Raw genomic sequence first — 25716 nt, forward strand, 5'->3', positions numbered from 1 at the left:
TTCTGTTAACTCACAACCAGTAATTTCTTAACCAGATGTGGGGCTGGCCGGCGGCATGGGGAAGCCTGGCCTTTGTGCTTTGCTGCCGTGGGGGCCTGGGTCAGGAGAGAATGGGCTGTTCCCCGGGTTCCACTCACTGTCGGGGGGTTGCGATGGGGACTGCCGTACCAGCTAAAGGCCCCAGCTGAGCTCGGGGCCCCGCTGTGCCAGGCGCTGCACGACCCAGAGGGCGAGCTCAGTGTGTGCACTGACAGGGCAGGCAAAGGGGAGGCGTGGGGGCGTTCTGCCCCTTTTGCAGAGAGGAAAGCTCAGATTGTTAAGCCTGCCTACAAGGTTTCGACGTCTGGCAATCTCGGCCTAAAGGACTTTCCCCAGGGCACACAGGGAGGCTGTAACAGAGCTGGGACTTGAAGCCACAACGCCCGCATCCCCTGCTGGCCTGAATCGTGGCCTGTCCTGCTGGGAAAGCGAGGGAGGAGAGCAAGCTCGGGCCCCTCTGAGCACAGAGCTCTGGCTGGTCTGAGCAAGTCCCTGGAACCCTCCCAGCCCCGGCTTTCTGGCTACTCCCGTGGTAGGAGAGGCTGCTGCTGAGCCCTGAGGACAGGGGCGCATTGGAGGCCCCCCAGCTGGTCCAGCCTGCCCTGAGCCACAAGGGACTGGTCTGAGCCAGTGGTCCCAACTCATGTTCCTTGGGCCAGAGGGTGACTAGCCCCTAAGGGCAGGCCAAGGACCAGCACAACCCAGAAGGAAGGGTGCTCACAGGCAGACATCAACACCCTCCCACCCAAGCCCAGGCCTTAGGAGCCTTCCAAAGGGCTTGAGTGGCAAGGTATTGAGCGCCACCCTGTCCCCACGCCTCCCTGCGAGACACGGCAGGACACAGGGCACCAGAGAGGTGAGGAGCTTTGCTCCACGACCCAGCAGGTCTGAGCTCACCAGGAGCCCTGCCTCCAACTCCCACAGCCGGAGCACAGGGGCCCGGCTCCTCCTTCGCCATGTCAGGGCCACAGCAGGGCCCTGCAGCTCCGTCGTCACTTGCCCCCATTGGCAGTAGCCCCCACGGGGGCCCAGACAGAGAGAGTAGCTGTCACAGCCAGCAGCCTCCCACCCACAGAACAGCCCCTTTGTTGGGACGCTGACAATGCCAGCTCAGTCTGCGCGGGCGCCCACCCAGGAGGCGGCAGGTGCAGCTCTCGCCGGCAGTACTAGTGGGGTCTGCAGGAGCCAGCTCCGGCAAGGAAGCAACAGGAAGGGGGCGAGAGGTGGCTAAGAAAAGGAGAATTCTGGGGGTGCTGACGGCAGCTGCTAGAAATGACTGGAAAGCTGCAGCCTGGGGAGAAAGGATGGGCTGGTACTTGGGGAGCGGGGCCAGAGGGAGCTGGGTTCTCAGCCTAGTTCAGCCCCACCTTTGAAGGCTCTCAAAGCCCCAGCTCCTGGAGGCACGGGGTTATGGGGGCGTCGCTACTTCCCATTCGAAAAGGCAGAGGTAGTTCCTGGCCCTCGAGAGCATGGAGAGAAGCACCAAGACAGGAGCTGAGGGGAGCCCCTGGCTCAGCTGGCAGAAGGCCAGGTTCAGGTCTGAAATCTCAGGATGTGAAGCCAATCTCAGGGTTTTTGAATGTACATGGTTGGTGATCTGCTCTCAGCTGGTAGCACCCCAGCTCCCCATCCACGCAATGGGGCTAGTTCTTCCCTGCCTTGCGGGGTGAAGCTGTTAACCAACAGCTGGTGCTCATGTTTTAGTGGTGAGGAGCCCCTTGCTAGCCAGCTGCCCAAAGCTCACTGCCCTGCAAGCACCAGGCAAAGGAAACTGCACCTTGGGGGGCTTTTTACTTCCCTGGGGGGAGCATCTAGCACCTCCTGGAGTCAGCCCTTCAGCCACACCCTAGGGAGGAAGCCCAGCAGCTGAGGGATTTAATGCAAGGCCAGCTGTTCAGGCCTCTTGTGTTCAGAGCTCAGAGCCTAGGAGTGGAGGCTCAGCGGGGTCTCTCTGCTCTGCAGCCCAGCACAGGATTAAAGGACTGCACATTCTTGGCTCCTCTCCCAGCTGCTTTCACAAAGGGCAACCCCAGTCCCAGGGGCCCCATTGTGTGCTACCAGCCCTATTTGAGTCATGGAGGGGGCTGGCTGGACCTCCCGCTCCTCCCTAGAGCTGCAGAAGCCAGCCTGTTGAGCTCTCAGCAGTGTCACAGCCTAGCTCCTCCATCAAGGCAGAGCTCAGGCTGACAAGCAGCACCCGCTGCCCTGCCAAAGCACCAAGCACCCTTTCGGCTCACGAGGCGGCCCCCCCTCGCCCCATCTACACCAGGCCCGTGTCATCCAGCTCATCTCGCTGCTGCGGATTGAGAGTGTTCTGAAAACAAAGCAGCTCGTAAGGGCAGAGAACACCGATCCAACCCTCTGACCCAGCAGACCAGATCCGAGACAATCTTCCCCAGCCCCTGCTTTGGAGAGTGCTTTAAGGGCCGCTCCTCAGCAGGCAATAGCTGAGAAGCCTCCTGACCAGATCTCCCTCCAACCCCCTTTTGTACCTGGCCTTAGCCCCGTAGGGGACACTAGCGCTGTTAAGGACCCCTTGTTCAGCAGCCAAGCAGTGTTTTGGATAGCCAGGGACTGATGTTGCTCCAGCAGGTTGGAGGGACAGGATTTGAGCTTTACTTGGTCACGATTAAAGCAAGATGGGCCTAAAACCAGTTTCTCATCTCTGCCAGCCCCTTGCGGCATGGAGTTGATGGCAGGGTCGAAGATGAGCAGCGATCCATCCCGCACAGGTGAGAGCAAGGCAGAGCGTGTAAGAAAGCATTGAGAATAAGCACTGGGATGGCCCTGATTTTAGGGTGCTGTCTCTCCAGCACCCCTTACTCACCCCCCTGCCGACATGGGAGCACTAACCCTACCCCAGGCTCTGAGGACCCCCAGCACTCAGACAAGCCGAGTACGATGCAGATGTAGGAGCATGTACAGATCAGCTGCTAAACAGCGCACTGGGGTGCTGCCCCTCTGCAATAATACACCCCTGCACCCATCTTTGTGAGGGGCAGCCTGAGGGCTGCTTCCTAGGAGAGTCAATTGCTCAAGAGCCAGGAGCAGTAGCCCTAGGCCCTGGAGGATACATGGGAGTCATTTGCATAGGGCAGGTTAATGTCCCCAGTGCACAGGGAATGCCCATACAGGCAGGCAACCATTGTTGAGCCAGGGGCTGCAGCGAGAGACATGGCACTGCCCCAGCAAGGGCCCAGCTCCCCAAGAAGGTACAGAGAAGGGTGGCAGCAGGCCCATGTGTTTTATAAAAGGAACACTTTTATTAGTGAGCAAGGCACAGAGCAAACAGGGCCCTGCACAGACAGGAGACCACGGAAGGGGTGAAATAAATACTTCAATATAAATACAAATACATAAATAATTTCATCAGGCCAAAAAACCTGCATTTGGAAACCAGAAAAAAATCAACTCTGTTTAGGTCCCAGCTGGCCGAGGGCTCATCGGGTCCCTTTTTAAAGCATTTCGAGTCTGTACCGTGGCAATTCACATTCCCTGGCGCAAGCTGCAAGACAAGCAGGGGATGTGCCCGCACCAAGCCTCAGCACGAGAGGGACCCTGCCCCCTCTTTAGTGTAACAATTCTGCAGTTCTCCTGTTCCCCACCCAGGGCCGGAATAGGGGCCAGCCTGGGCTGACACAAAGGCTCTGCCTTAGAGCTCTTGGCCTTGGCAACACCATACCTCCTCCCTCAGAGATGGTATCCTTATTCTCATCCCCTCCTGACACAGCGATTGGGCTCCTGCTGTAGAGATATTTTCAAGTTCAATAAAGTATTTCCTGGTGTGTCTGTGCCTAGGCTGGTCTGCCCCACAGCAGGCTCTCCCACCCCTGCTGAGTGGCCCTGGCCCCCATCCAGCTCTCAGGCCTCTAGGCAAGATGCTCGTGTTAGCTAAGATCCCACCCCCAGGGCCAGAGAGTGACATGGAGACACCCCCCTCTGCAGAAGAGAGTTCCTGGGGGTAGCAGCTCAGCATAAAGTCAGCAGCGCTGCCAGAGGAGCTAAAAGCAGCTTCCCCTTCACCCCAGCCACCCACAGACTGGGCAGGTTTCACTAGGAGCCTTCCCCATGTGGGCCAGACAGGGTGGGAGCAGGGAGGTTCTAACCAAGCCCAGATGGAGCATGGTTCTCAGCTCCTCCCTGCCCCAGCTCAGAGGCCAGGACACTGACCTGGACAGACATTGGGCTCTTAACATTTAGGCATTTAGACACTGGACAAAGATTTTTCTCCCCCTTAAAAATCAGGTTTGTTCCTTCTCTCCTCAGCTTGCTTGGCATGGGAGGAGAAGGAACAGCTGTTCCCTGGAGATTCCCCTACCCAACCACGTGCACGACTTAAGCTGTGTAAAGATTACACAGGAGTAAACTTGACGTGTAACTTCACCCCACACACCTCCCCGTCTCCTCCATGGATTGAAGCAGTCAGCTGACAAACGCCAGGGCAAGGATTTCAGTATCAACAGCCATCAGCCATCAGGAGATGAAGGATGCTGAGGCCAGCTGCTGCTAAGTCAAAATATCCAGATGCCCTTATCTAAGTTCCTTCAGCCTGGTCATATTTAGCTGGGTAGGAAAGTTCTGGTGGGCAGCCAGAGCTGTCACTCATTCCATTGACATGACAGGGGAAGGCTTTCGAATCCAAGGAGGCTTCTCCCAAGGCTCCAGCCTAGGCATTGGCCCTCTCCTGGAGGAGCTTGAGGACATACTTGAGCCGAAACTGGAGCTCTGGAGAGCAGCCCAGCTCCCTGATGCTGCTCGTCTTGTACGTGTAGGAGCTGCGGTCTTTGGTGACGTAGGTCAGGAGACAGGAATGGTCTGGCTTGCTGAGGATCACCTTGGTGTGATCGTTGTAGAAGTTCACCTAGGAGAGCCATGTTACAGAGGAGTTACTTCTCCAGCCTCGGGCTGGGTGTGTCTCATAGTTCCCAGGCTGATGCTTTGGGCCTCAGCCAGCCCCTTCTCCCTGACCTGTGATGGAGCTTTGGCCACGGTCAGGAGGGCAGCCCCCGTGCCATGGCTAGGCCAAGCAGAAGGGGAGCCTCAGGGCTAACAAAAGCTGGGAGGGACACATGCGGCTAAGGGTCCCATGCTGGGAAGCCACAGGTTGGCTACTCAGCCAAGGAACCTCCTTCCCCTTGCAAAGGTTTCCAATCAAGAGGTTAGATGAGCAAGAGACCAAGTGAGGAGGTTGCTCTGCCCCTGTTGTCTCCCCCTAGGAGCCCCAGAGCTCTGGGGGAAGACTAAGAAATCCCCTGTAACTAGAACTGGTTCCTAAGCCCTGGTGTGAAAACTCCAGCCCTGAAACAGATTATCTGGGAGAAGTGGAGAAGCACTGAAAGCAGCTGCTCCCTGCAGGTGAGGGAAGCAGCCATCTACAGAGGGGTGGGGGCTAGCTCTGTAGAGCCAGCCTTGGGAAACCTACGCAGAGGTCTAGGGACTGGCAAGCCGGGCAGATGCCATCTTCCCCCCTCCATCCCCAGGGCCCCACACACATACCTGGAGCGTTCCGTTGCTGAAGAGCATCAACAAGGCCTGATCAGTTTTCACCCACTGCAAGAGCAGCAGTGCAGGATGCTCAGTCTCATCTGTGCTGGGCAGGTCTCCCCCCTAGGAGAAGCATCCGCATTAGCCACCGATTCCTGCCCGAGCAGCAGCCTCAAGGACAAAACCCAGCAAGCATCTCAGCTACCCACTGGTTCACAGGCTTCTACTGCTGCGAGACTAGACAGCGCCTGGGCCAGGCACAAGCCACCAGCTGAGCTCCCCAGAGTGCATTCCCTGAGGAGCACACCTGGCTGTTCCCCCCGGTATTTATGCCACACGCCTGCTGAGCCACAGGCTCCCCCTTCAGCAAGTGAGCTTGCTCTGCCAGGAGACCACCCCACAGCACTGGCTTCTGGACAGCCAGAAGGCCACTCACCTTCATGAGATGCTGCTCCATGTAGGAGGCAAAGTACCGCAGGACGCTCGTCTGGCTCTGCAGCTGCTCTGGGATGGCCGACATGGGAAAGGCGAAGTGTTTGCTATTTGTCAGGTTGTAATGGACCATCCTGGAAAGGGGAGGAGACCAGGTGAGCTTCCATCTCCAGCAGCAAGTCCCTGCACTGCCAGGAGTGCAATGCGCATGGGCTCCACCATCAGGTTCCAGACCGTGGGGAGCCTAGGTCACCCGCAGCTGGATGGGGGGTTCTAGTGTAAGCGGCAGAACCTGCTCAGAGCCAACAATAGTCTGAGGGTCTCGTCTTGTGACTGAGGTGTAACCATAGGACATGGGCCCTGCTGAGGAGAGGAGCTGGCAGCCTCGTTAGAGTCTGATCTTAGACCTGGGGAGAAGGGCATTGGCTTCCCTCGCCCAGCCCAAGGCTTGGAGTCTAGGAACAGGGCTTGTACCCCTGGGACCTGAACACACTCCTTGGAGTTCACCGCCTTCGGCGTGTACAGTTACTGCCTCCCGGTCCCCATTGGCCTGTAGCCATGCTAGTCTTTGCTCGGCCCAGCCCCTGGGGAGGGGAACACTGCTGTTCTGCAGGGAAGCCCTCACAGAGTCCCCCCAACCCCACACCTTCTCCTCCCCTTCTTGCTTTGAGTTCTAAGTGCCACGCAGCTGCCCAGAGGCCAACACAGGAAGAAAGCCAGGAGACCCCACTTCCCCCTGTCCCCCCACACACAGAGCAGAGACATCCAGGTGGCCCATGGCCTCCACTTACTTCCGATCGGCTGACAGAGCCATGTGCGTCCCGTCGTTGAAGAGGACCCCGATGCGGTGGTTGGACAGCTGGTAGCCAAAGCCGTATTTGTTGGAGTAGTCCACCCACTTGCTCACCCAGGCAAAGTGCTCATGGCAAGCCAGAGAGGCAGGGTTCCGCTCGGCTGGTGGGGGCAAGAAGGGACTGTGAGCAGGGCGACACCCAGGATGTGCCTCATGGAGGATGCTAACAAGCACTGGGTGGCCTGCACCTCTGCTGGCCCCAGCAGGCAGATTGGGAGGCAGCCAGGTCTCCAGAGGTCCAGCCCTCTGCTCCAGCCACATTACCCACCCCAGCCAGCTTCCTCCCTAAGCCTATTCAATACCACTGGAAGTAGCCAGTTCCCTACAGGAGGCACCAGTCTCCATTCAGAGCATCTTACAGATGCTGGAGTCCCACAAGTGCCACCGGGCAGCCATGGGGACACATCCCCCTCCCCACCTTCGGTTTCACACTCCGGGACCATGGAAGTCTTTTCTGACCAAGCCAACAGCAGCCTCGAGGAGAAGCTGCTACACCTGGCCCTCCTGTGTTGTCCCCCTCCATCCCCCTGCTAACCCTGTGTGTGATGCAACTTGAGAATCGGCAAGAGCCCGAGAATCCACGTTACCTGGAGGCATGGAGGACAGGCAGCTCTTCAGGAGTCCGATGGCAGATTCAGTGACCGCAGAGGCCGTAATGCACTCTTCAAACACTGCAGGGGAAGAAAGATCCGTCAGCCATACTGGAGGCAGAGAGCTGCTGATCAGCTCAGAAATTGCAAGACAGGTAGCCTGATCAGCTGCTGCCGAGGAGCATGCTGTGTCTGACGCCAAAGAAGATTCCAAGACACAAGTCGATGTTCCCTCCCCACAAGGCAAGGGCAGGGATTTTGTGGAGCTGCCATGAAGAGCTACTGTTCTTTTTGAATTCACAGCTCTGAGGTCACTGGGGAATAGAGGGATTCAAATTTAGACCCCCGTCTTCACAACAGGAAACCACATCAGCCAGAACCAGGGAGTCACAAGCATGGGAGGAAGAGATCTGGGGTCTACAGTAACTGGTCATTCAAACCCTCACCCTCAGCTGGGTACAAAGAATGGTCTCTAGACATGGTCCTCTCCTTGCTGGGAAGTGTGATGTCAGCACCAACCCCCGTGGGGCGGCTGGGGATCTCACAGGGTTTCCAGTGCCCCTCCCCCAGCCCAGTGCAACACTTCGCTAGCAGCTCCTTGGCCTCCCTGCCACTCCCACCCGGCAGGCCAGGGGCAGAGCTGCAAGGCACTCGAGAATCTCAGGGCAGGACGGCTCTACATACAGGAGCTGCTCAAAGCAGGCTTCCGCCTCACTCACCTTCACAGCTGCTGGCTGCTGTCCCCCTAATGGACCTGGAGACGGACCTCCGTGAACCCTCTTCTGCCAGCGTCTCCACGGGGCTGCAGCTGGTGCTCTGACATGTCAAGGGGATCACCTGGAGAGAGGTTGTGCATATTGACACTGTCCCACCTGGGGCTCCGTTCCAGGAGCAGCCCCACCTCATCCCTGCTCCCCGGCCAGGATACTGACACTCAGGGAAGAGGATCCTCGCCCAAGGAGCCAGCAAGGCTCCCCTTTCCCAGCCTTCAATCTTACCTCATTCCCTTCCACAGTTTTGTAGCTCATCTGCCTGCAGATGGAGGTCTTCATGAGGCCAACCACCAACTTGGAGATGTCCTCCTTCTCTTCAGAGGGGCCCTTCTTAACTAGAAGGAAGAAGGAGACGTTTAGTGGGCAGACCCAGCAGATGGTCAGGGAGGCCAGCAGAGTTGGTGGGTCAGAGGATCGATATTTAGAGTCCTTCCACTGGCCCCAGCCGAGAGCAGAAGCAGTTTGAGATCTTGTTTACATTCTCCCACCCCCTGATTCTGTTCCAGTTTTGCACTTCACTCAGCTTGGCCAGCGAAACCAGGCTGGGCAGTTTCAGTCAGTTTCATTTCCTGGTTCTCATGCACCCAGTGAACTTGCTAAGTTGCAAGGAAACATTTCCATCCCAAGGGAGAGGGATTGGAATGGCATTTCAGCTCCAAGCATGTTCTGCAGAACCTAGGCAATGAGGACTCGCCTGCTTGGAGCAGTGCTCTGTGCAACAGAGCGTCAGAATCAAAGCTTCCGGGGAAGATCAGACAGAGCTCTAGAGGTCAGGCGTGCCATCCTCCATCAGGTTTAACTGGCTTCATGCTACCTGCTGGCCATCAACAAAAGCCAAGACAGACACGAGGGAGAGAACTTACTTTTGGGTTTCTTTTTCCCAAACAGCGTCTTGGTGACTTTTGCAAACAGACTCTTTGCCGGGTTGGGGGGACTCAGCTCTGGCATCATCACACAGCTGCTGGGGGGGAGCTTATCAGGTGTGTAACCCTGGGGAGAGAGCAAGCGTGTCATTGTCTGGTTTACCTTCCTCCACGGACCACACGTCACACAGCAAGACAGACAACAGCTGCCCTTGGTTTGTTGGCGGTGGCCACTTTCTCTCCTCTGACAGCCAGTGGCGGCTCACATTTCCTGGGAGCTGCCTTGAAAGGGCTACACTTGAGAATCGGCCTCCCTGAGACGCAGCCTCCGCTCACGTGTAACAGCCACATGGCCCCGGAGTGCAGATGCAGCTCAAATGTATACAAGGGTATTTAGGAGGCACGCTAAGGCTAAAGACCCAGTGATGTTAATGGCCAATAAGCCAGGCTCAGGGAGAGCGGCCACTTGCAGGTTGGGGTCTCCAGCAGTCTGGTGTCCTTTGCAGCCTGCAGGGGCACTGGGTCATGGGAGGAGTGCAGTGTACTGAGACAGACACCCTGGGAGGTTTGCCACCCGAGCAGAGATCAGGCCCACCCTGCTTTCATTCTCCTCAGACCGGTCCAGGGGTGGGGGGGCGTTCGCTGCCTGCAGGAGAGCCACTCACTTTGGTGAAGAATTCATGGTCCAGGATCCCCTCCAGCGTGAGGCGGTCACGCGGGTTGCGTTTCAAGATGCCTGTGATCAGCTGCTTTGCTGGCGTGGAGAGGAAGGCTGGAAGGGTGTATTCCACCTGCTTGATACACCTGTACGTCTCCTTGAGGTCTGAGGTCTCAAAGGGAGGGTTCCCACACAACAAGGTATACCTGGAAAGAGGTGATGGGAGTGAGGGCTGGGCACACGTTCCCTGTCCACCTGAGCAAACCCTGGCCTGACTCACCCCCAGCCAAGCAATTACAAGGCACGTAAGTTATTCACAGGCTGACGAGAGGTTGCACCTGGCTCTAAGTGCCACCTATAACAAGCCTCTGAGCAACCACCATCCTCTAAGTAGCGAGAGGCTGCAGTCACATCCGGAATGCGCCTCCCTGCAATCGTTTACAGCATGAGATAAGGAAGCCTTGGGAACCAGGAATGTCAGTTGAGCCACTTCTATATTTAGCAGGGGTGGAGCTAAACTCTGCCCCAGTCCCACCCCTGGCGGCTGAGCTCACCGCTGTGTGAGCCCACCTTCCGCCTCCATCTGTCCAGGCCTGAGTGAATGGAAAGTTCAACAGGAAGCCTGTGGCTTACCAGGGCAAACAGCCACACGAGCGATGTTTACAATTCACACTGTGGGGAGCGATAGCCGCCCATATTAATAGATTGGTGACCACCTCTTGTGTCTGACATTTTCCATTGTTTTGAAAGCACTCTGCAGAGCAGTGTCGTCTGTCTCATTGGGCTCACTGGATGACACCAAGCGCCAGCCATTTACAAGCACAGCGGGGTTCCCCCCTTAACTGCCAGCCCTGCAGGTGCCCCAGGATCAGTCCAGCTGGGCTTTGCTTCCAATCCAGGAGCAGTAATAAAATCTCTGCAAGCTAAGCTTGGCCCTCAGCAAGGCCCATTGCTTTTAGTGGCATCTGACTGGTACACGTGCAAACCAGAGACCAGCTCACTCATCTGTGCTGGGGAGCGGATCTGGCTGATTTCCCAGGAAGCTGCCCAGGACAGTGTCATTCTTCCAGTCTCTTTTCCCACCAGCCCTGCCCTGCTTTGTAACAAGAGCTGGGAACTTACACGACACAGCCCAGAGACCACACGTCTGACTCCGGCCCGTGACCCTGCCGGTGGAGCACTTCAGGAGCGAGGTAGTTGGGGGTGCCGCATATTGTCCTATGGGGAGAGAGCAGAGCAGAGCATAGTCAGTGGCGCAGTAACAAACCAGAGCACAAGTCTTCCTCCATGCAGCTCCCTGGCCAACGGGGTAGACGCACGAGCCCTGGACTCCAGCATGTATATTCTGCATCCAGAGCACCAGGACTCCAGCACCCCTGTTCTCCAGGGAATGCACCAAGCACCCTGCCCCCATCCCTTCACAATCCAATTTAACACCTTCCCTAGATTAGAACCCCCCACGATCCCTCCCCCTGCATCTACAGACCAGCTCTCCCCCCACTACTGACCCAGCACCAAGCTCCCTCCAGCCTCTGATCCCCACACAGCTGCCCTCACCGCCTGAGTGTGGGGCCGGGACAAGGAGGCACCTTCTTCCCTGTGCATTCCCCTCCCCCCGGCCAGGCAGGGCCAGCAGTTGATTACAGCAAGGTAAGAGATGGGAGGGCGGTGGTGGATTTCCCAGGCAGGGTATGGGGCTGAGGGGAAGAATGAAGTATCAGGGTGCAGGCAAGCAGGAAAGCCTGGCACATTAGGAGTCTTACTTTTTCTTCTGGTCCATAGACTCGCGCCGGGCGGCGAGGCCAAAGTCTCCAACTTTCAGCTCCATGTTGTCATTGACAAAAACGTTGCCTACAACAGAAGGGAGGTGTTAGGACACCAGCGCAGGGATGGATGCTACCCAGGGGTCTGCTCCCCACCCTGCCCCCCGAACAGGCGCTCAGGTCATGGTACACACCCAGTTTGAGGTCCCGGTGAAGGATGCCTTTGAGATGGAGGTACTTCAAGGCGGATATGATCTGTTTGAGGTAATACCGCACCTCCGGCTCCAGCAGCGTCTGCCGGGCTTTCCAGATGTGCGCCAGGGACTGGAAGAGGAAAAGCAAAGCAGTTAGCGAAAACCTCCTTAGTCAGGGACGTGCCTCACCAGAGGCCTGAGACACTAGTGCGAGCTGTGGTTTGCAGCATGCAGACCCCTGATCTTAATCTGGCAAGCCCCGCCCTGACCAGGGGAGCTGGCTCTGGTACCAGGAAAAACAGGGGCTCGATTCCCATGTGTGAGCGGCTCTGGTTTGTTCTCTGGCCCACGTTATATCGGCAGTCAGACTAGATCACCCTAGCCATTTCTTCCGGCCTCAGGCTCTAGAACTAAGAGGTGCAGCCTGCTCCTGGAGCAGGATATTTGGTCAGGCCAAAGGACTCGAAATACCACTTCTGGTGAAGCCGTGGCTGTGAGCCACTCATTTTACACAGGGGCTGTTCTGAGAAGTTGCCAGCGTGACTGGCTGGCGAAAGTCTGAATTGGTCCAGGCAGGCCCAAAGATGCCACCTTAGCAGCTTTGGGTCACTGAAGGATTTTGGGTCAGCCCCACTGCTATTTACAAGGGAGTGAACTGCTGGCAAGAGAGCCAGACTAGAACGGCCCAAGCAATGTGTAGGATCTAGGAACAGCCCCACCAAGAGAAGCCCGGTCACAGGGTTAGTGTGGTTACGCAAGACCAGCACGTGGTGTTTAGCTAACCCGGTTACCCGGCCAATGACACACAATGAGGCAAGGACTGGAAAATGAAAGGGGCACATCTGACAAGCAGCTGAGTGTGAATTCAAGCATCCGTTAGAAAACGAGATCTGCATCCGTGCATAAGCGGTGAGTGACGAGGGGCCTGCGGGGACTTGGGAACGAAAACACAGCTACGGCCTTGCCTACACTAGGCAAATCGGGTGTGTTTGCTGCACGGTCCCCCCTTAACACGACTGACACCTCGAATCCATGCACCAGCGCTCCCAACAGCACCACACCAGCCCATGGGCCATATGGGGCAAGCCCACCACTTACTTTCCTGCTGCAGTGTTCCAGGAAGATATAGATGTTCTCCGAATCATCAAAGTGATGCGAGAACTTGACAATGTGTTTGTGATGCAGGTCTCTGTGCAGCTCGATCTCATTCATAATCTGAAAAGGAGGAAGGAGCCCATCAATTAGCAGCCCCATCACTATGCAAAGACCTTGCTCCGGGCAAGCTTGAAATCTCTCTGCTCTCCCGCAGGGCTGAGCACTCAGCCATCACTTCCACACATACCTTCTCCCGTTGGTGTGGTTTAGCCACTCGGCTGTGAGGAATAACTTTCACCGCATAGGTTTTGTTGCTGTTGACGTCAGTCATTTCATAGCATCTTGCAAATCCTCCCTGCAAAGGAAGAGGCAGTCATTACCCATGGGTCACCATTTTCCATTCCTCCCCCTGCTCTTGGAAATCAGAGCATTCAACACATGTCAGTGACTCACTTATTCACAAGTCCACCTGCTCAGGATCGAACAATTGCCATTTGACTTCCTGGAGGTTTCCCTGGAACACATGGGCTTTGAAGAAAACCAAAATATCTGGTTTCCTGTCATGCTAGAAGCCCCATTATTAAAATCTGGAGTGACAGCCCTGAGTCAGGCCACTTTCTAAAATCAGTTCCTGTAAGTCTGTATCATGCCCAGCCTCCCACCACACCACTATTGAGTCTTCTCCCCAAGAGCAACTGGAAAGTCCTGCACACGGGAGGGAAGCGAGAACAGGCCAAGATTTTGGACCACGGGGGGAGAGAGAACCGTACAGGCAGGTTTTTCTGCCATGATGCAAGGCGCACAGCCACAGAATCGCGCCCTGCGCCTTGCCCTAGGTGGAGCAATGCTCTGAAGGGTAAGGAGAAGGCGAGCGGCTCTTTCATGGGGGATCAGCCTCTGCCCTATAGCCCCAGCAGCCAATGGGGCCAACCATGAGGCCCCGGCCCGGAGTGAACAAAGAACTCAGCCCTGTTCAGTACTTCCCCCTCCCTCCGGCTGGGAGGTCGCTGGCAGGGCTCTGAAACCGAGGTGCTAAGAGGAGGTTGCTGAAGGCAGCAGGTCACCAGAAGCCTCCGATTGCTCCCTCCAGAGCGAAAGCCGCTTTTCGGGGGCGTGGGAGGGAGGGTGTCGCTAAAGATAACGAGTTATCGAGGCACAAGGGGGAGAGTATCGAGTCGCCTCCCTCCACTGCGGCGACCACAGGCAGCGGAGGCTGGGCGTGCCGCAGCCAAACACCTGCTCCGGGGGCAGCTCCTGCCGGAGCGATGAAACCGGAGGCTGTCTCAGAAGGAGAACCGGGCCCCGCAGGGGCTCCCCGGGGGCGGGGGGAGAGAGGGCAGGCCCCGGGGAGATTTGCTGGATCGCACCCCAGAGCAAGTCCCTAAAGCTCCCAGCGGAGCCGGGGGGGAGCCCGGGGCACTTCCGAGCGGACTCCGAGTCTGCCGCTGCCCAGTGCCGGGGATGGGGGAGGGAAGGAAGGGGCGACGCACCAGCTCACAGCCGCATCACCCCCCCGCAGGGCTGCGCCCCCCGAGCACGCAGATACCGGAGCCAGGCTGCCCACGGAGGGACCCACCCACCCCCAGGGGCCGGCAGCCCGCAAGCAGCTCCTACCTGCGCGGGGCGGGATCGGAGAGCAGCGCCCCAGCCAGGCCTCGGGGGTCCAAAGAGCCTTCTGCCCCCACGGGCGCCGCCCCGGCCCCAGGGCCCCCGACCCGGCAGGCCGCCCCCCGGGACCCCCTCCGCGCACGCCCCGCGCCGAGCGCCCCCGGGACAGGCGGTACCTTGCCCAGCAGGCGTCCCTTGCAGTAAAGCCTGCCCTTGAGCGGGTCGGCGATCAGCCGGGTGGGCTCGGCCGCTCGGGGCTCGGCCCGGGCCGGGCTCGGCTCGGGCGGGGCGGCCCCGGCAGCGGGGCCAGGCTTGTACGGATCCGAGCCCACGAGGCTGCAGCGGACGGGGTGACGCCGCGCGTGGCAGGCGAGCTCCATGGGGGGCGCCGGCCGCTCCGCTCCGCGCCGCTCCAGCCCCTCACACGTGGCGAGCCGCCCTGGAACCTCCACACCCGGGAGCCGCGGCCGCCAGGGAACCCCGGAGCCTTTAAGCCACGCAGGGGCCCGACGTCACCCCCGGAGCCCCGCCCTCCGCCTGGGGGCGGGGCGAGCTCTTAAAGGGACCGCGGCGCCAGCAGACGGGGGCCGGGGGCAGCGGCGGGCTCGCCTCGGGCTCGCCTCGGGCCCGCCTCGGGCCGCGGTTCCGTCGGCGCCCGACCGAGCGAATTAGTAACGGGACAGCGGCCGCGCCCGCTAGATCTGGGCTGAAACCAGGGCCGCCCGCCCCCGGGTTGCTGCGCTGTTCGCAGCAGGGTCAAGAGACTCTTCAACAGAATAACCCGGGGGGGGGCTGCGTCTGCCCTGGGCCCCTCCCTGGAAACCCAGAGAAGGAAAAGTTCAGTTCACAAGGGCAGGCCTGGGAAGGGAAGAAACCGGCCCCCAGAAGGCTGCGGATTCGGTCCCTGGGGTGTGTTTGGTTTGTTTCCGTCCTTTGGGCCCACACTCTGGCTGCCAGGTGTTTGCTTCCCCTGGCGTAACAGCCACACCTGGTTGCAGGGAAGAGTTGGGGTCTGCACAAGCCCCTCAGAGCCCTCCTTGTCCCCAGCCTGTTTCGGAGATGAACAAGAAATGGGGGTTTCTTTCCCAAAGTATTTTATAACCAAATCACTCCGCTATCCTGCAGCAATGGCCCCAAATACTGCGGCAACGTTCCTGCAATCAGTTGTGTTTGGCTCTGTTTGGGTAAGATAATGGCCAGATGCGCAAACGTATTTAGGCACCTAACGACTGGGATCCAGGCCAATGTCTTATCTGACAGGAGAGCACTTTAATCAGGGGGATGGGGCCAGTCAGGCTCTTCCTGAAAGGAGTTTCTCTCCTCATTCATTTTTGTAGAAGGGGCAGGGCAGGTTATAGGAAGGGGTGGCTGGTTACCACCATGATGGACTCTTAGGGTCACCGTCTGCCTTGATTCATACTTCAGTTCCCATTGTGTCATCTTACCCTGCTCAGAGTTGAGCGGCGGGAGCTCAGCACCCTGCAGGAGTGGGCCCTTGGTGGGCTCTGCCCACCAGGGCCGGAGCTCGGGCTGGAATCAGTGAGAAGGGCACTGGCATGTTAAAGCTATTTAGGTTTCCCGATCCCTAGTCCTCCAAGTCTGAAGAGATGCCAAGGCGGGGCTTGGGGGAAGCCTCAGCTGGTAAGATGGACAGAGAGGGTCAGGAGGACAGGCCTAGCCAGGCTTTACTAGAGAATCACAGGCAGAGATGGGAAAACAAAATAAACCCTAAAATGTCACGGAGTCTCTCGCCCCTGCCAGGGCAGGATATGAGCCCCTCACCCAGCAGGCATGTGTCAGACACTAATCTGATTGGAGCTGAAAGGCTGTATGGCTTTTAGGGTGAGCAGATGAAGCCGGGCGAGAGACTTGCATTACGTACAGAAGCACAGCAAGGCGGTCTGGTGGGGAGCTCGACGCCAGCCCCCAGGTGTTTGTTATGGGACAGGCAGCGCAGAGGGCTCTCAGGCAAGGCAATTGCATGGCTCCTCTGGGTCAGGTCCACAGGCTGTCCCTGTTCATCTCATCATCATGGTGTATTATACTGTTACCCTGATCCAATGCTACAGAACATTTATATACTACTAGCCACTGACATGGTGCTTGGGAGACTCAGATCAGCTCCACCCCCTGCCACACTGAGCTCCCACTCTGTCTCTGACCGTATTAGCGTGTTGCCAGACAGTGAGGCATGAAGCTGTTCAAGGAGCATGTCCAGGAAAGACAACAAAGCTCAAACGACATCCTGTCAGAATCCTGCCTTTCTTCCCAATGACGCAGGGCCCAGCCTGCATCTCCTAAGAGCCTCAGAGGGCTCGCTGCCAGCCAGACCCCCGGCCCCCTCCCTGTCTGTATCATATCAGCCAGCAGGCCTAGTTTGGGGGAAATGCCAGACATCGCCCAGGAGGGCACAAGGGGAAACCTGAGCATTCCCTAGTGGATCCCTAGTTACTGACGGGCCCCAGTCTTAGCTGCCATCCTGTGTTGATGGCTCAGTAACAGAATTACACGTCTCTTGGTGGCATGAGCATTGGTGTCATGGTGGCAGAGGATTCCTCGCCTCCTTCTCCACCCAGGGAGTTGCTCCCAATGTACAAGATCTCCAGTGCAGTTCTTACTCTGCCTGTCCCAAGATTTTGTCACAAGCAAAGCTGGAGTCCCAAGTATCAACTCTTCCCATGCACTGAGCTGACGATGGTATGCAGATGCTGCCCTCCACTAGTGAATCAGCGTATTGCCCTCCCTGCTCTCAGGGGCTGCTGATAATCCTTTCCCAGGCAGGCTGGTTTTCCAGTATTGCGGCTGCAATTTGCACCCTGGCAGGACTTCTAATTGCCACAACTGGCTTCTAGATTAATTACCCTTCAGAAGGAATCAGAGTGGGGGAAAGGGGGGGGGCAGGATGTAGAGGAGACCAAAGGGGCTTAATTGGATTCCCAGTCACGTATCAGCATGGGGAGCAGGCTGATGGGGTCCCAGGAATCTCTCTTCTAGGGTTCAAAGAAACAAGACTTCTCAAGGGAGCATCACTTACTTCACCCCCATCTCCCCTCCCCAGCTGTTCTCCTCACCTTCCTGGACCACCCCAAGTTTCCATTCAAGGATCCTCTTCAAAGAGAAACGGATCCAATGTTGTGGCCTTCACAGCTCACCAGGCAACGGAGAAAGTGTCAATGGCCCTTAATGCAAGCGAATGTGAAGAACCAATTCCTTTGTCTTTCCCAAGCTCTGTCCCTGACTTGCTGTGTGATTCTGGGCAAGTCTCTTCCCTGCTCTGTGCCTCTGTTTCCCCACCTATCCACTAAGGGACGTGTTACCCGCCTACCTCCCAGAGGACAGGAAAGCTTCATTAACTTAAAGTGTAGAGTGCTCTCTGAGGCTGCAGAGAGCTACGTACTAGAATGACCTTCAGCCTAGCTCCAGCATCCAAGGAGCTCAGCCCTTTGCAAGCACAGACGGATTTAGCCTCATGACCCACCCATTTAGCCTCACGCCCATTTTAGAGATGGAGAAAATGAGGCACTGAGCATAAGCAATGATTCCTCTCTGTCTCTCCCCCTTGCTCTGTTTCTCTCACATTTCCAGCTATCACACAGGAAACGAACATACCAGCCACCACCACAACAAACACAAGGGAGCCCCGCCCCCAGTGAGAACAGATGCCGAGGAGACCTTCACCACTTCACAGAAACTAACCCTCTCCACCCAGCCGTAGCCACCCCCCAGCCCCTGTTTCCAGGCTCGGGAGGGGGCCGGAGGCGTCACGGGGCAACCCTGCGCTTTCCGATGGAGGCCCCAGCCCCGTGGAACCTTCTCCACAAGGAGCTGACTTGACAGAACAACACAGCCCCGGTGCTGGAGGAGCCCTGGTAGAGTTTGATTGGCAGTGAGGGGGCTGGAGCCTTTCACCCTTAAGTTCAGGTTGCTGCCGCAGTGGCCTGTGGGGGATGGGAGTCCGAGGGTGTCACAGGCCAGCACCTAGGGGCAGCAGAGGGGATGGTCTAGTGCTTAGGGCGCTAAGCTAGGACTTGGAAGACCTGAGCTGAAATCCCTGCTCTGCTGCAGCCCCCCTGCGTGACCTTGGCCAAGTCACTTAAGCCCAGATCCTCCAAGGTAACTAGGTGCCCAGCTTCCATTGGGGTTTAGCCTCAGTTCCCCATATGTTCCCTGGCAATGATAGCAGTGCCCTGCCTCACAGGGGCATGAGAGGGTTAACAGCTGTAAGCATGACGCCCCAGTAACGGGGGTATATGGATAAGTGCCTAAGCTGGAAGCTTGATCGCCAGTGTCCCCAGCAGAGAGTTCAAGGACTGAATGGGCCGTGGAGACCGAGTTTCCCGCTCCCTTTTGTGGGGATTCCTCTGGGGCAGGGGTGCAGCTCAGCAGAGCATTGGGCTCAGGTCAGAGCCTTGCAGGCCTAGGAAGGAGGCAGGAGGAGGGAGCCCAGCCAGCCTCGCATGTAGAATCCATCGCAGCATTTGGGAAATGCAAAAGGTGCCGCTGGATCTCCCTGGGTTACCCAGCCCAGGAACCGCCCCCCAAACAGGCTGGCCAGCCAGGTGCCTGCAGCCCCTAACACCCCTCTGCTCTGCTCATCAATCGGCCTCTGGGCAGGAGGAGGTACCCCTGATACCATCCCACTGTTTGTTTCCTGGCCATGGCACAACTGGGCTGGGTTCTGAGTCACAGGCCTTGGGTTCCCTCTACCGGCTGCTCAGAGCCCAGCAGCTGTGCTCTGGGTTTGCCTCCCCTTCTCCTAGTCACACACAGCTTCCAGAGACCACCCGGGGGGCTAGGCCTCCTTCCTCCTGGGTGCGTGGACCCCAGAAACACCCCGCTCTGCTCTTTGCCCCACTTGTGTAGCCTCTGGCAGTGACCGGATGAGAGGGAGCCCGAGCCGGTGCTGATCCTGGCTTGCAATCGGGACGCTCCCCTTCTCCTCCCGGCCGCGGCTGGGGAAGCAGTCTCTTAGCCCAGGGGACGGCAGAATTTCACACACCCCAGTCACCCCTGCAAACCACAAGCCTCAGCCAGAGGTGGGTGTCCAACCCTGGGGCCCAATCCTTTACGTCAATGGCAGCAGGACCGGGCTCCAGAACAGCATCTGTGACCGCACGGGCTCTAGAACAGCATCTGTGATCTGGCTGGTGTCAGCATTTTGCCGTTGGCTCTGGACTCCTGCCCTTGGGGGTTTAAAGCTGGAGTTGATACGTGACTCTCACTGGGCCCCTGGCGTGCGATTCCCCTGGGGGCACCCTGGACAGTGCTAGGATAGGAGAGTAGGTCTGGGGCCGCCTCCCAGAGCTGAGAAGTTCCATCCCCCCAAGCAATGTGGCCTCCCCAGTTAAAAGACACCAGCTGAGGCCAGAGCTGGATTCATTTAGGGTGGGCTGGTTCTTGACTGAAGAGGCCAGACTAGGACTTAGAGAGGCTGTGAGGTGCCACCACGCAGCACAAGATGGGCTACTCAGAAAGCGCCACGGGGTCAGCCCGTGTCCAGCAGCCTCAGGAAAGAACCTCTCGCATGCACTCCACCTGCACCCTGTTGCTTTTCCACCACGAGGGATGCTGCAGTCACTAGCCAATGGATCACCTTGGCCTGGGCACCTGGCTGAATTACAAGGCGGGGGTTCGGGTGAGGAGCCCACTCCAGAGAGCAGGAGGCCAGAGCTTGGCTGGGAGCCCTAGGCCAATGGAGCTGTCCCTGCACTGATCCCTGCCGGGATAGGACTGCACTGGCTGGACCAGGAGACAGGCAGCAAGCTCTGTGGAGTGGGGAGCAGCCCTGAGATCCATGGCGCCTTTAAACATTTGGCCTCTAGTTTATTCAATAGGTTTTTTTTCTGTCCTAAGAGCCATTTTTCATTCATTTTTAAGCTACATTGCAGCCTCCCCTTCTACTGATCCAATCCAGTCCCATCAGCAGGAGTTAAGGGGCTGTGTTGTTACCCACCCCACCAGCAGGGGGCATGGCACAGCTTGCAGGGCACATGACAGCGCTCATGTGTCAATGACACACCCTGGACAGCAGTTTCATTCCTGACGTGGGTTTCCCTTGGGTTCTGGTGAACTCTCTCATTCAGCACCTTCATTGATTACATGCCAAGGTGCATTAAGGCTGCGAGGGAGGGTGGCCCAGCAGCTAGAATAGTAGCCTATGACTACAGCGATCTTGGTTCAAGTCCTTGCTAGCCACAGGCTCCCTCGGCCGAGTCCCCTACCTGTGCAAAGGGGATAACAGCGCTGCCCTTCCTCCCTGGGGTGGTGGTAGGATAAACACATTAGAAATTATGAGGCATTTGGATACTCTGGTGATGGGACCAGAGAGACTTTAATTAAATGCTCACTGATTGAATCACCCCTCCTCAGAGGGATCCAAGCTAATGAAAGCAGAGGATGGAGCTTGTATGATTATTGATGCAAATGCTCAGTTCCTGAGGTTTTGATCAAACTGGATGGAGGCTCAGCTAAACCAGGGGCTGCGTTAAACTCTGCCTGACAAAACATGGCTGACAGAGGTGTCCTGCAAAACAATAGACAAGGGGCTATAAAATCCATGCACCAGCACAGGGCCTAGTACCTGCAAAGCACTTTCCATCTTCCCAGCACTGAACAAGTGGGACATAATTAAACCCCACAGCCGCCTATGAGGTAAGTATCAGTGTCTCCATTTTACAGAAGGGGAAAATGAGGCATGACTCGATGAAGTGATTTGCCCAAAGACAAAGCGGGAGCCAGTGCCAGGCCTGGGCTCCCATCACTAGGACTCACCTCCCTATACAGCTCAAGAGCAGAAGGTGTAAAGATCTGATGATGTTTTAAGTGAACCTGGAACACAGAACCGAGAGGTGACATCTGAGTGTTTGAAGGGTCGCACGCAAATCCCACCAAGGTCAGAGGTCACGCCATGCCTTCGGAGCAAGGTCTTTCCCCCAGATTCACAGTAAGGATTTGGATTTGACCCATGGCCTGAGTGTCGGGTAACTATAAAATTCCACATTAGGAGGAAAGAAGGAATCATTTCTTTGGTGGGCTGACTTGGGGTGAGGGCATTTGGTTCTTTAAGGCTGCTCAGAGGCTTGGGGTGTTAGAGTAAGTCCCAGGGGAAATGGAATGGTGGGCAGAGCAATGCAGGGGAGCTGGTCAAAACACATAACTGCAATCTCCATTGCTATAGGGGTTTGCAATTTATCATATGGAGAACACCATGTAGGTGAGAGCATGCGTGAGACAACACATCGGCATAACGCTGCCTGGTGCGGGGAGGAATCCGCTCCTGCGTCCACAGGGGTGCGTTCGCTACTGGCACCGGCTGGGAGGAATTAAACCAGATAGCGTGCATGGCATTATTGCCCTCTGTTGGAAAGAATCAGACCTGCTTGTGCAGGCCTCCCCTGGCTGTGCCGGGGTACAAGAATCACACCTCCTGCCGGATGGAGTCCTACCCTCTCGCTTATGTTTTATATTTGTGGGTACTACTGCCCTCTGGTGGAGGAACATAGATCTGACAACATACGTGTGTGTGCCTTGCTCTGTGTGTGTGTGGGCCTGACAACGTACCTGTGTGTGCTTTGCTCTGTGTGTGTGTGGGCCTGACAACGTACCTGTGTGTGCTTTGCTCTGTGTGTGTGTGGGCCTGACAACGTACCTGTGTGTGCCTTGCTCTGTGTGTACATTGCTACCTGTGCTGGGTGGAAACTGACCTGCTTGGGTGTATATATGTTTGCAGTGTAATGCTGTAGCATTAGATCCAGCTCCCCCCGTCAGCTTCTAGCAGGGCCCATGCAGGGGGCAGTTAAATATCCCAGGTCACAGGTTGAAAGGAGGCAGGGACCAGCTTTTATTTTAGAGTCAGGGGAGATCAAGAAAACAAGAAAGGTAAAGTGTCCATGAGAGCAAGGGAGTGGGTAAGGCATGTCCGGGATCCCGCACCAGAATGGTGGTCAGGGGCCATCGACCAGGGAGACAGGATGTGGTTTCAGCCACTGAGTCCCCCGCCAGCCACCTGATTTCCTGGGGAGGACACGGGGCATTACAGACCAAGGCTGAGGTTTTCAGAAGGGAGTGCCCCTGACCCAGTGCACAGCTCTTGGGAAAGCAGACCGGAAACCCCTCTGGGTGGGAAGGCAGACTATAGAAGGAGAGTGGTACCCTGATTCATGCAGTGCTTCTCATTCCCGGAGCTCAGCATCCCTTGCAAAGTTGGGGCTGGATCACTATCCCCATTTTAAAGCTGGGGTGTGATTTCTCCTGGGTCACCCAGTGACAGAGCTGGGAATGGCTGATCAGGTAGAGTAGAAGGGTGGGCATCACCTCTGGATACAGCATCAGAGAGGCCATTACTGGCTGCTGCGTCCAGCTCTGGTGTCCACACTTCAGAAAGGATGGTAACCAATTGGAAAGGGTTCAGGAAAGAGCTACAAGAATGATCTGAGGTCTGGAAAACCTGCCTTCCAATGAGGGTCTGAAGAAAGTCAATCTATTGAGTTTATCCAAAAAAAATTAAGAGGGGACTTGCTCATGGCCTACAAGTACCTCAGAGGGGAGGAGATTTCTGAGTCAGCCAAGGGCTCTTTAACCTAGCAGGAAAAGACAGAATGAGATCCAGTGGCTGGAGGCTGAAGCTAGACAAATTCAGAGTTGAAATAAGGCCTGATTTCTAAGTGATGGTAATTAGCCATCAAACAGCTGACTTAGGGATGGGGAGGATTCTCTGTCATTTTAATTCTTTAAATCAGGCCCGGATATCATTCTAAAAGATCCATGATAGCTCAACCACATGTCATGCACTCGATGCAGGGATCACTAGGAGAGGCTCTAAGCTCTCTGCTGGCAAGGAGGTCAGACGGGATGATCCGAATGGTCCCTTCTGGCCTTAAACTCTAGGAATACCCAGGGTCTGGAGTCCCAGCGAGACTCTCACCACTAGACCACATTTGCAGGACTATGAGGAAGGCCTCTCTGCTTCCAGCACTGAGTATTGCATAGCAAAAGCCATCCATCTGCAGTCCTTGTCTGGTCCCTTTCTCCAGAGTATCTGAGACCTCACAATCTACTGTTCTTATCCTCGCAACAGCCCTGGGAGGGAAGGCAGGGCTATGAACCCATTGTACAGATGGAGAACGGAGACGAAGGGACATGCCCTGGTCACACAGGGAGACTGTAGCAGAGCAGGGACTTGAAACCCGGTTTCCCTGGCTAGCACCCTACCCAATGCACCATCCTTCCTCTCTACACCCTCACTTCCTGTAACCTTCAAACACTCGTTCCCTGCATCACACCCAAAAGGGAACTGTCTGTTTCTGTTTCACCCACTCTGCTTCGTGTCTGAAATCCCCAGCCAGGAGAACGCGCGGCCTTGTGTTGCTATGGAGTTTGTTTTGTTTGCTGCCTGCTGCAGACGGAGCCCAGCTGCCTGCTCATAAGGCCGTTGCTCATCTGCTACCATCAGCTCTTGCTGGTGACCCACCTGAGCTCAGGAGGTGACAGATCCGGATGTGTGGGCAGTGTCTCTTGGGGACGTGCCGCGGACACACTCACAGGGTCAGTCAGGCAAGGGGAAGAGAAGTAACACTGGAAAGGCAGGCGGGGTCCACTCCAGTGGACTTCTTACAGCAATGAAATCTAGTCACTTTTCAAACATGAGTTAAAAGCCGTTCCAAGACCATCAGCTGCCCCAGGGTCTCCCTGCCTATTTCTGCGGCTTGACAACCACATTTTCCTGTTTTTAAAACGTGTTTTTCTCTCTCTGGCTGCTGTGAGAAAGAACCATACAGACAAGACACGGAAACTGACAAACCACCTGCCTCTGCAAAGGAAACCGTGAAACTGACTAGACCAATGCACAAAGCTAACACTCTGGAAAACTGAGAAAGTCTTTCCTCCCCTCTAACCTCTTTCAGGTAGAGTGAGCTTAGCTGTCACTTGTAACAGGAGTAAGGGGGGAGCCATGGACCAGGGCCCCACTGCGTTAGGTGCTGCACACACAGAACAAAATTTCCAGGTACTGCACCTTTTAAAATTGGTTCCATTCCTTTAATTGTAGAAAGCTCAAAAGACGAATAAAACAGTGTAAGCCCTAACTACTATCACAGCTTGCAGGGGTACCTCACCTATGTCAGCTGATAAAAGCAAATCAATAAACCCTTTAAACTATTGGCCCCTACCTACTTGTGTCTTAAATGATGAGCCATAACAACCTCTTAGCATGCATCAGGGCACCGTTTATTCCAGGCATGTACTGTGATCTCTGGAATGCTTAATAGGTGCTTAGGAGGCAGAGTGGCTGGAGAAAAGGCCAAATACATTTATTATTAGCCATAGGAGCACTCAGCTCACACCAAGCCTCCCCAGGCTTCTGGAAACATTTAGTTTGCACTGAGCATGCTCAGACACAGATCTCATGCTAGGCCAGGTCTACACTTAAACGTTTTGCCAGCATGCAATGCTGGTTGGGGTACGATTGTTTTTATGATGTAGCTGGGCCGGCAAAAGCCCTGTTGTAGATGCAGTTATACTGGCAAAAACCTGCTTCTGTCCGATTTCAAACTGGCATGAGCTGTGCCGACAAAAGCTCCTTTTTGCTGGTATAACTGTGTCTACACTAGCAGGATTTTGAAGGTGTAGGGACAGCAGCAGTGTTTTTAAGTACAGACAAGGCCTGTGAGTACAGTCAGACCCTCACCGGTATTATCCATCACACACACACACTCCCCTGCTAGTCAACTGTGGGCTGATTCTCTCCAGTCTTGCGTAGTCACTTACATATGTGCAAAGTGGGTGTCAAATGCTACTGGTTTGATGCACAAGGTTTGCACAGGTTTAAAGGATGGTTGAAAGGTTCAGGGCGCTGGGGCATCCTGCCTCTACCTGAGCCTCAGTTTACCTAGCTGTACAGTCATTTTGATCTGTCTCCGAGAGTCACGGTGGGAATCAACATTTTATGACTTCCCCACCCTGCAGAGCTGGAGCAAGGATTTATCCCTTAGCATGGTTGGTGTTTCAAAGATGTTAGTTACCAAGCCTTAGTATTATGTATTAATAATTTTCCTTTTTGTTTAGCTTTGTTTCCTCAGCCTGGGGCTCTTTTCCCTCTCCAGTTCCAAGTGCCCCTGGGCTTTTGCTTGTACTGGGGAAAAGAAAATTCACAATAGACACAATGGGAGGGGAGAATCTTTGATCTATTTGGCCCCAATCCTGCAAGCGTTTACATTCACTTTTAACTTTACGCACAGGAGTTAGGCCCAGATCCTCAAAAGCATTTAGATGCCTAACTAGTCGCTCAGCACCTAACCACTGAGATCTGAGTCCCACTGAACTCAACAGAAATACTCGTGTGCATCAAGGTAAGCAAGTGGGTGTTTG

At 56.0% G+C, this 25716-nt stretch overlaps 1 protein-coding gene across 1 annotated transcript; it reads right to left on the bottom strand.

Annotated features, from left to right (window-relative positions):
* Positions 1-3280: 3280 nt before the first annotated feature.
* On the bottom strand, positions 3281-14842 carry PLK3 (polo like kinase 3). The gene is made up of 15 exons (XM_073357921.1): positions 14529-14842; positions 12992-13099; positions 12748-12864; positions 11650-11779; positions 11456-11543; positions 10815-10910; positions 9700-9898; positions 9035-9161; positions 8397-8506; positions 8118-8235; positions 7396-7479; positions 6747-6909; positions 5960-6089; positions 5536-5646; positions 3281-4900 (listed from the first exon to the last, which is right to left on the bottom strand). The coding sequence occupies exons 1-15, from the start codon at positions 14730-14732 to the stop codon at positions 4706-4708; spliced, it is 1980 nt and encodes a 659-aa protein (XP_073214022.1). The 5' UTR covers positions 14733-14842; the 3' UTR covers positions 3281-4705.
* Between the last annotated feature and the right edge of the window lie 10874 nt (positions 14843-25716).

The sequence above is a fragment of the Lepidochelys kempii genome, chromosome 8 (genome assembly GCF_965140265.1).
Source record: "Lepidochelys kempii isolate rLepKem1 chromosome 8, rLepKem1.hap2, whole genome shotgun sequence".
Classification (NCBI taxonomy): Eukaryota; Metazoa; Chordata; order Testudines; family Cheloniidae; genus Lepidochelys; species Lepidochelys kempii.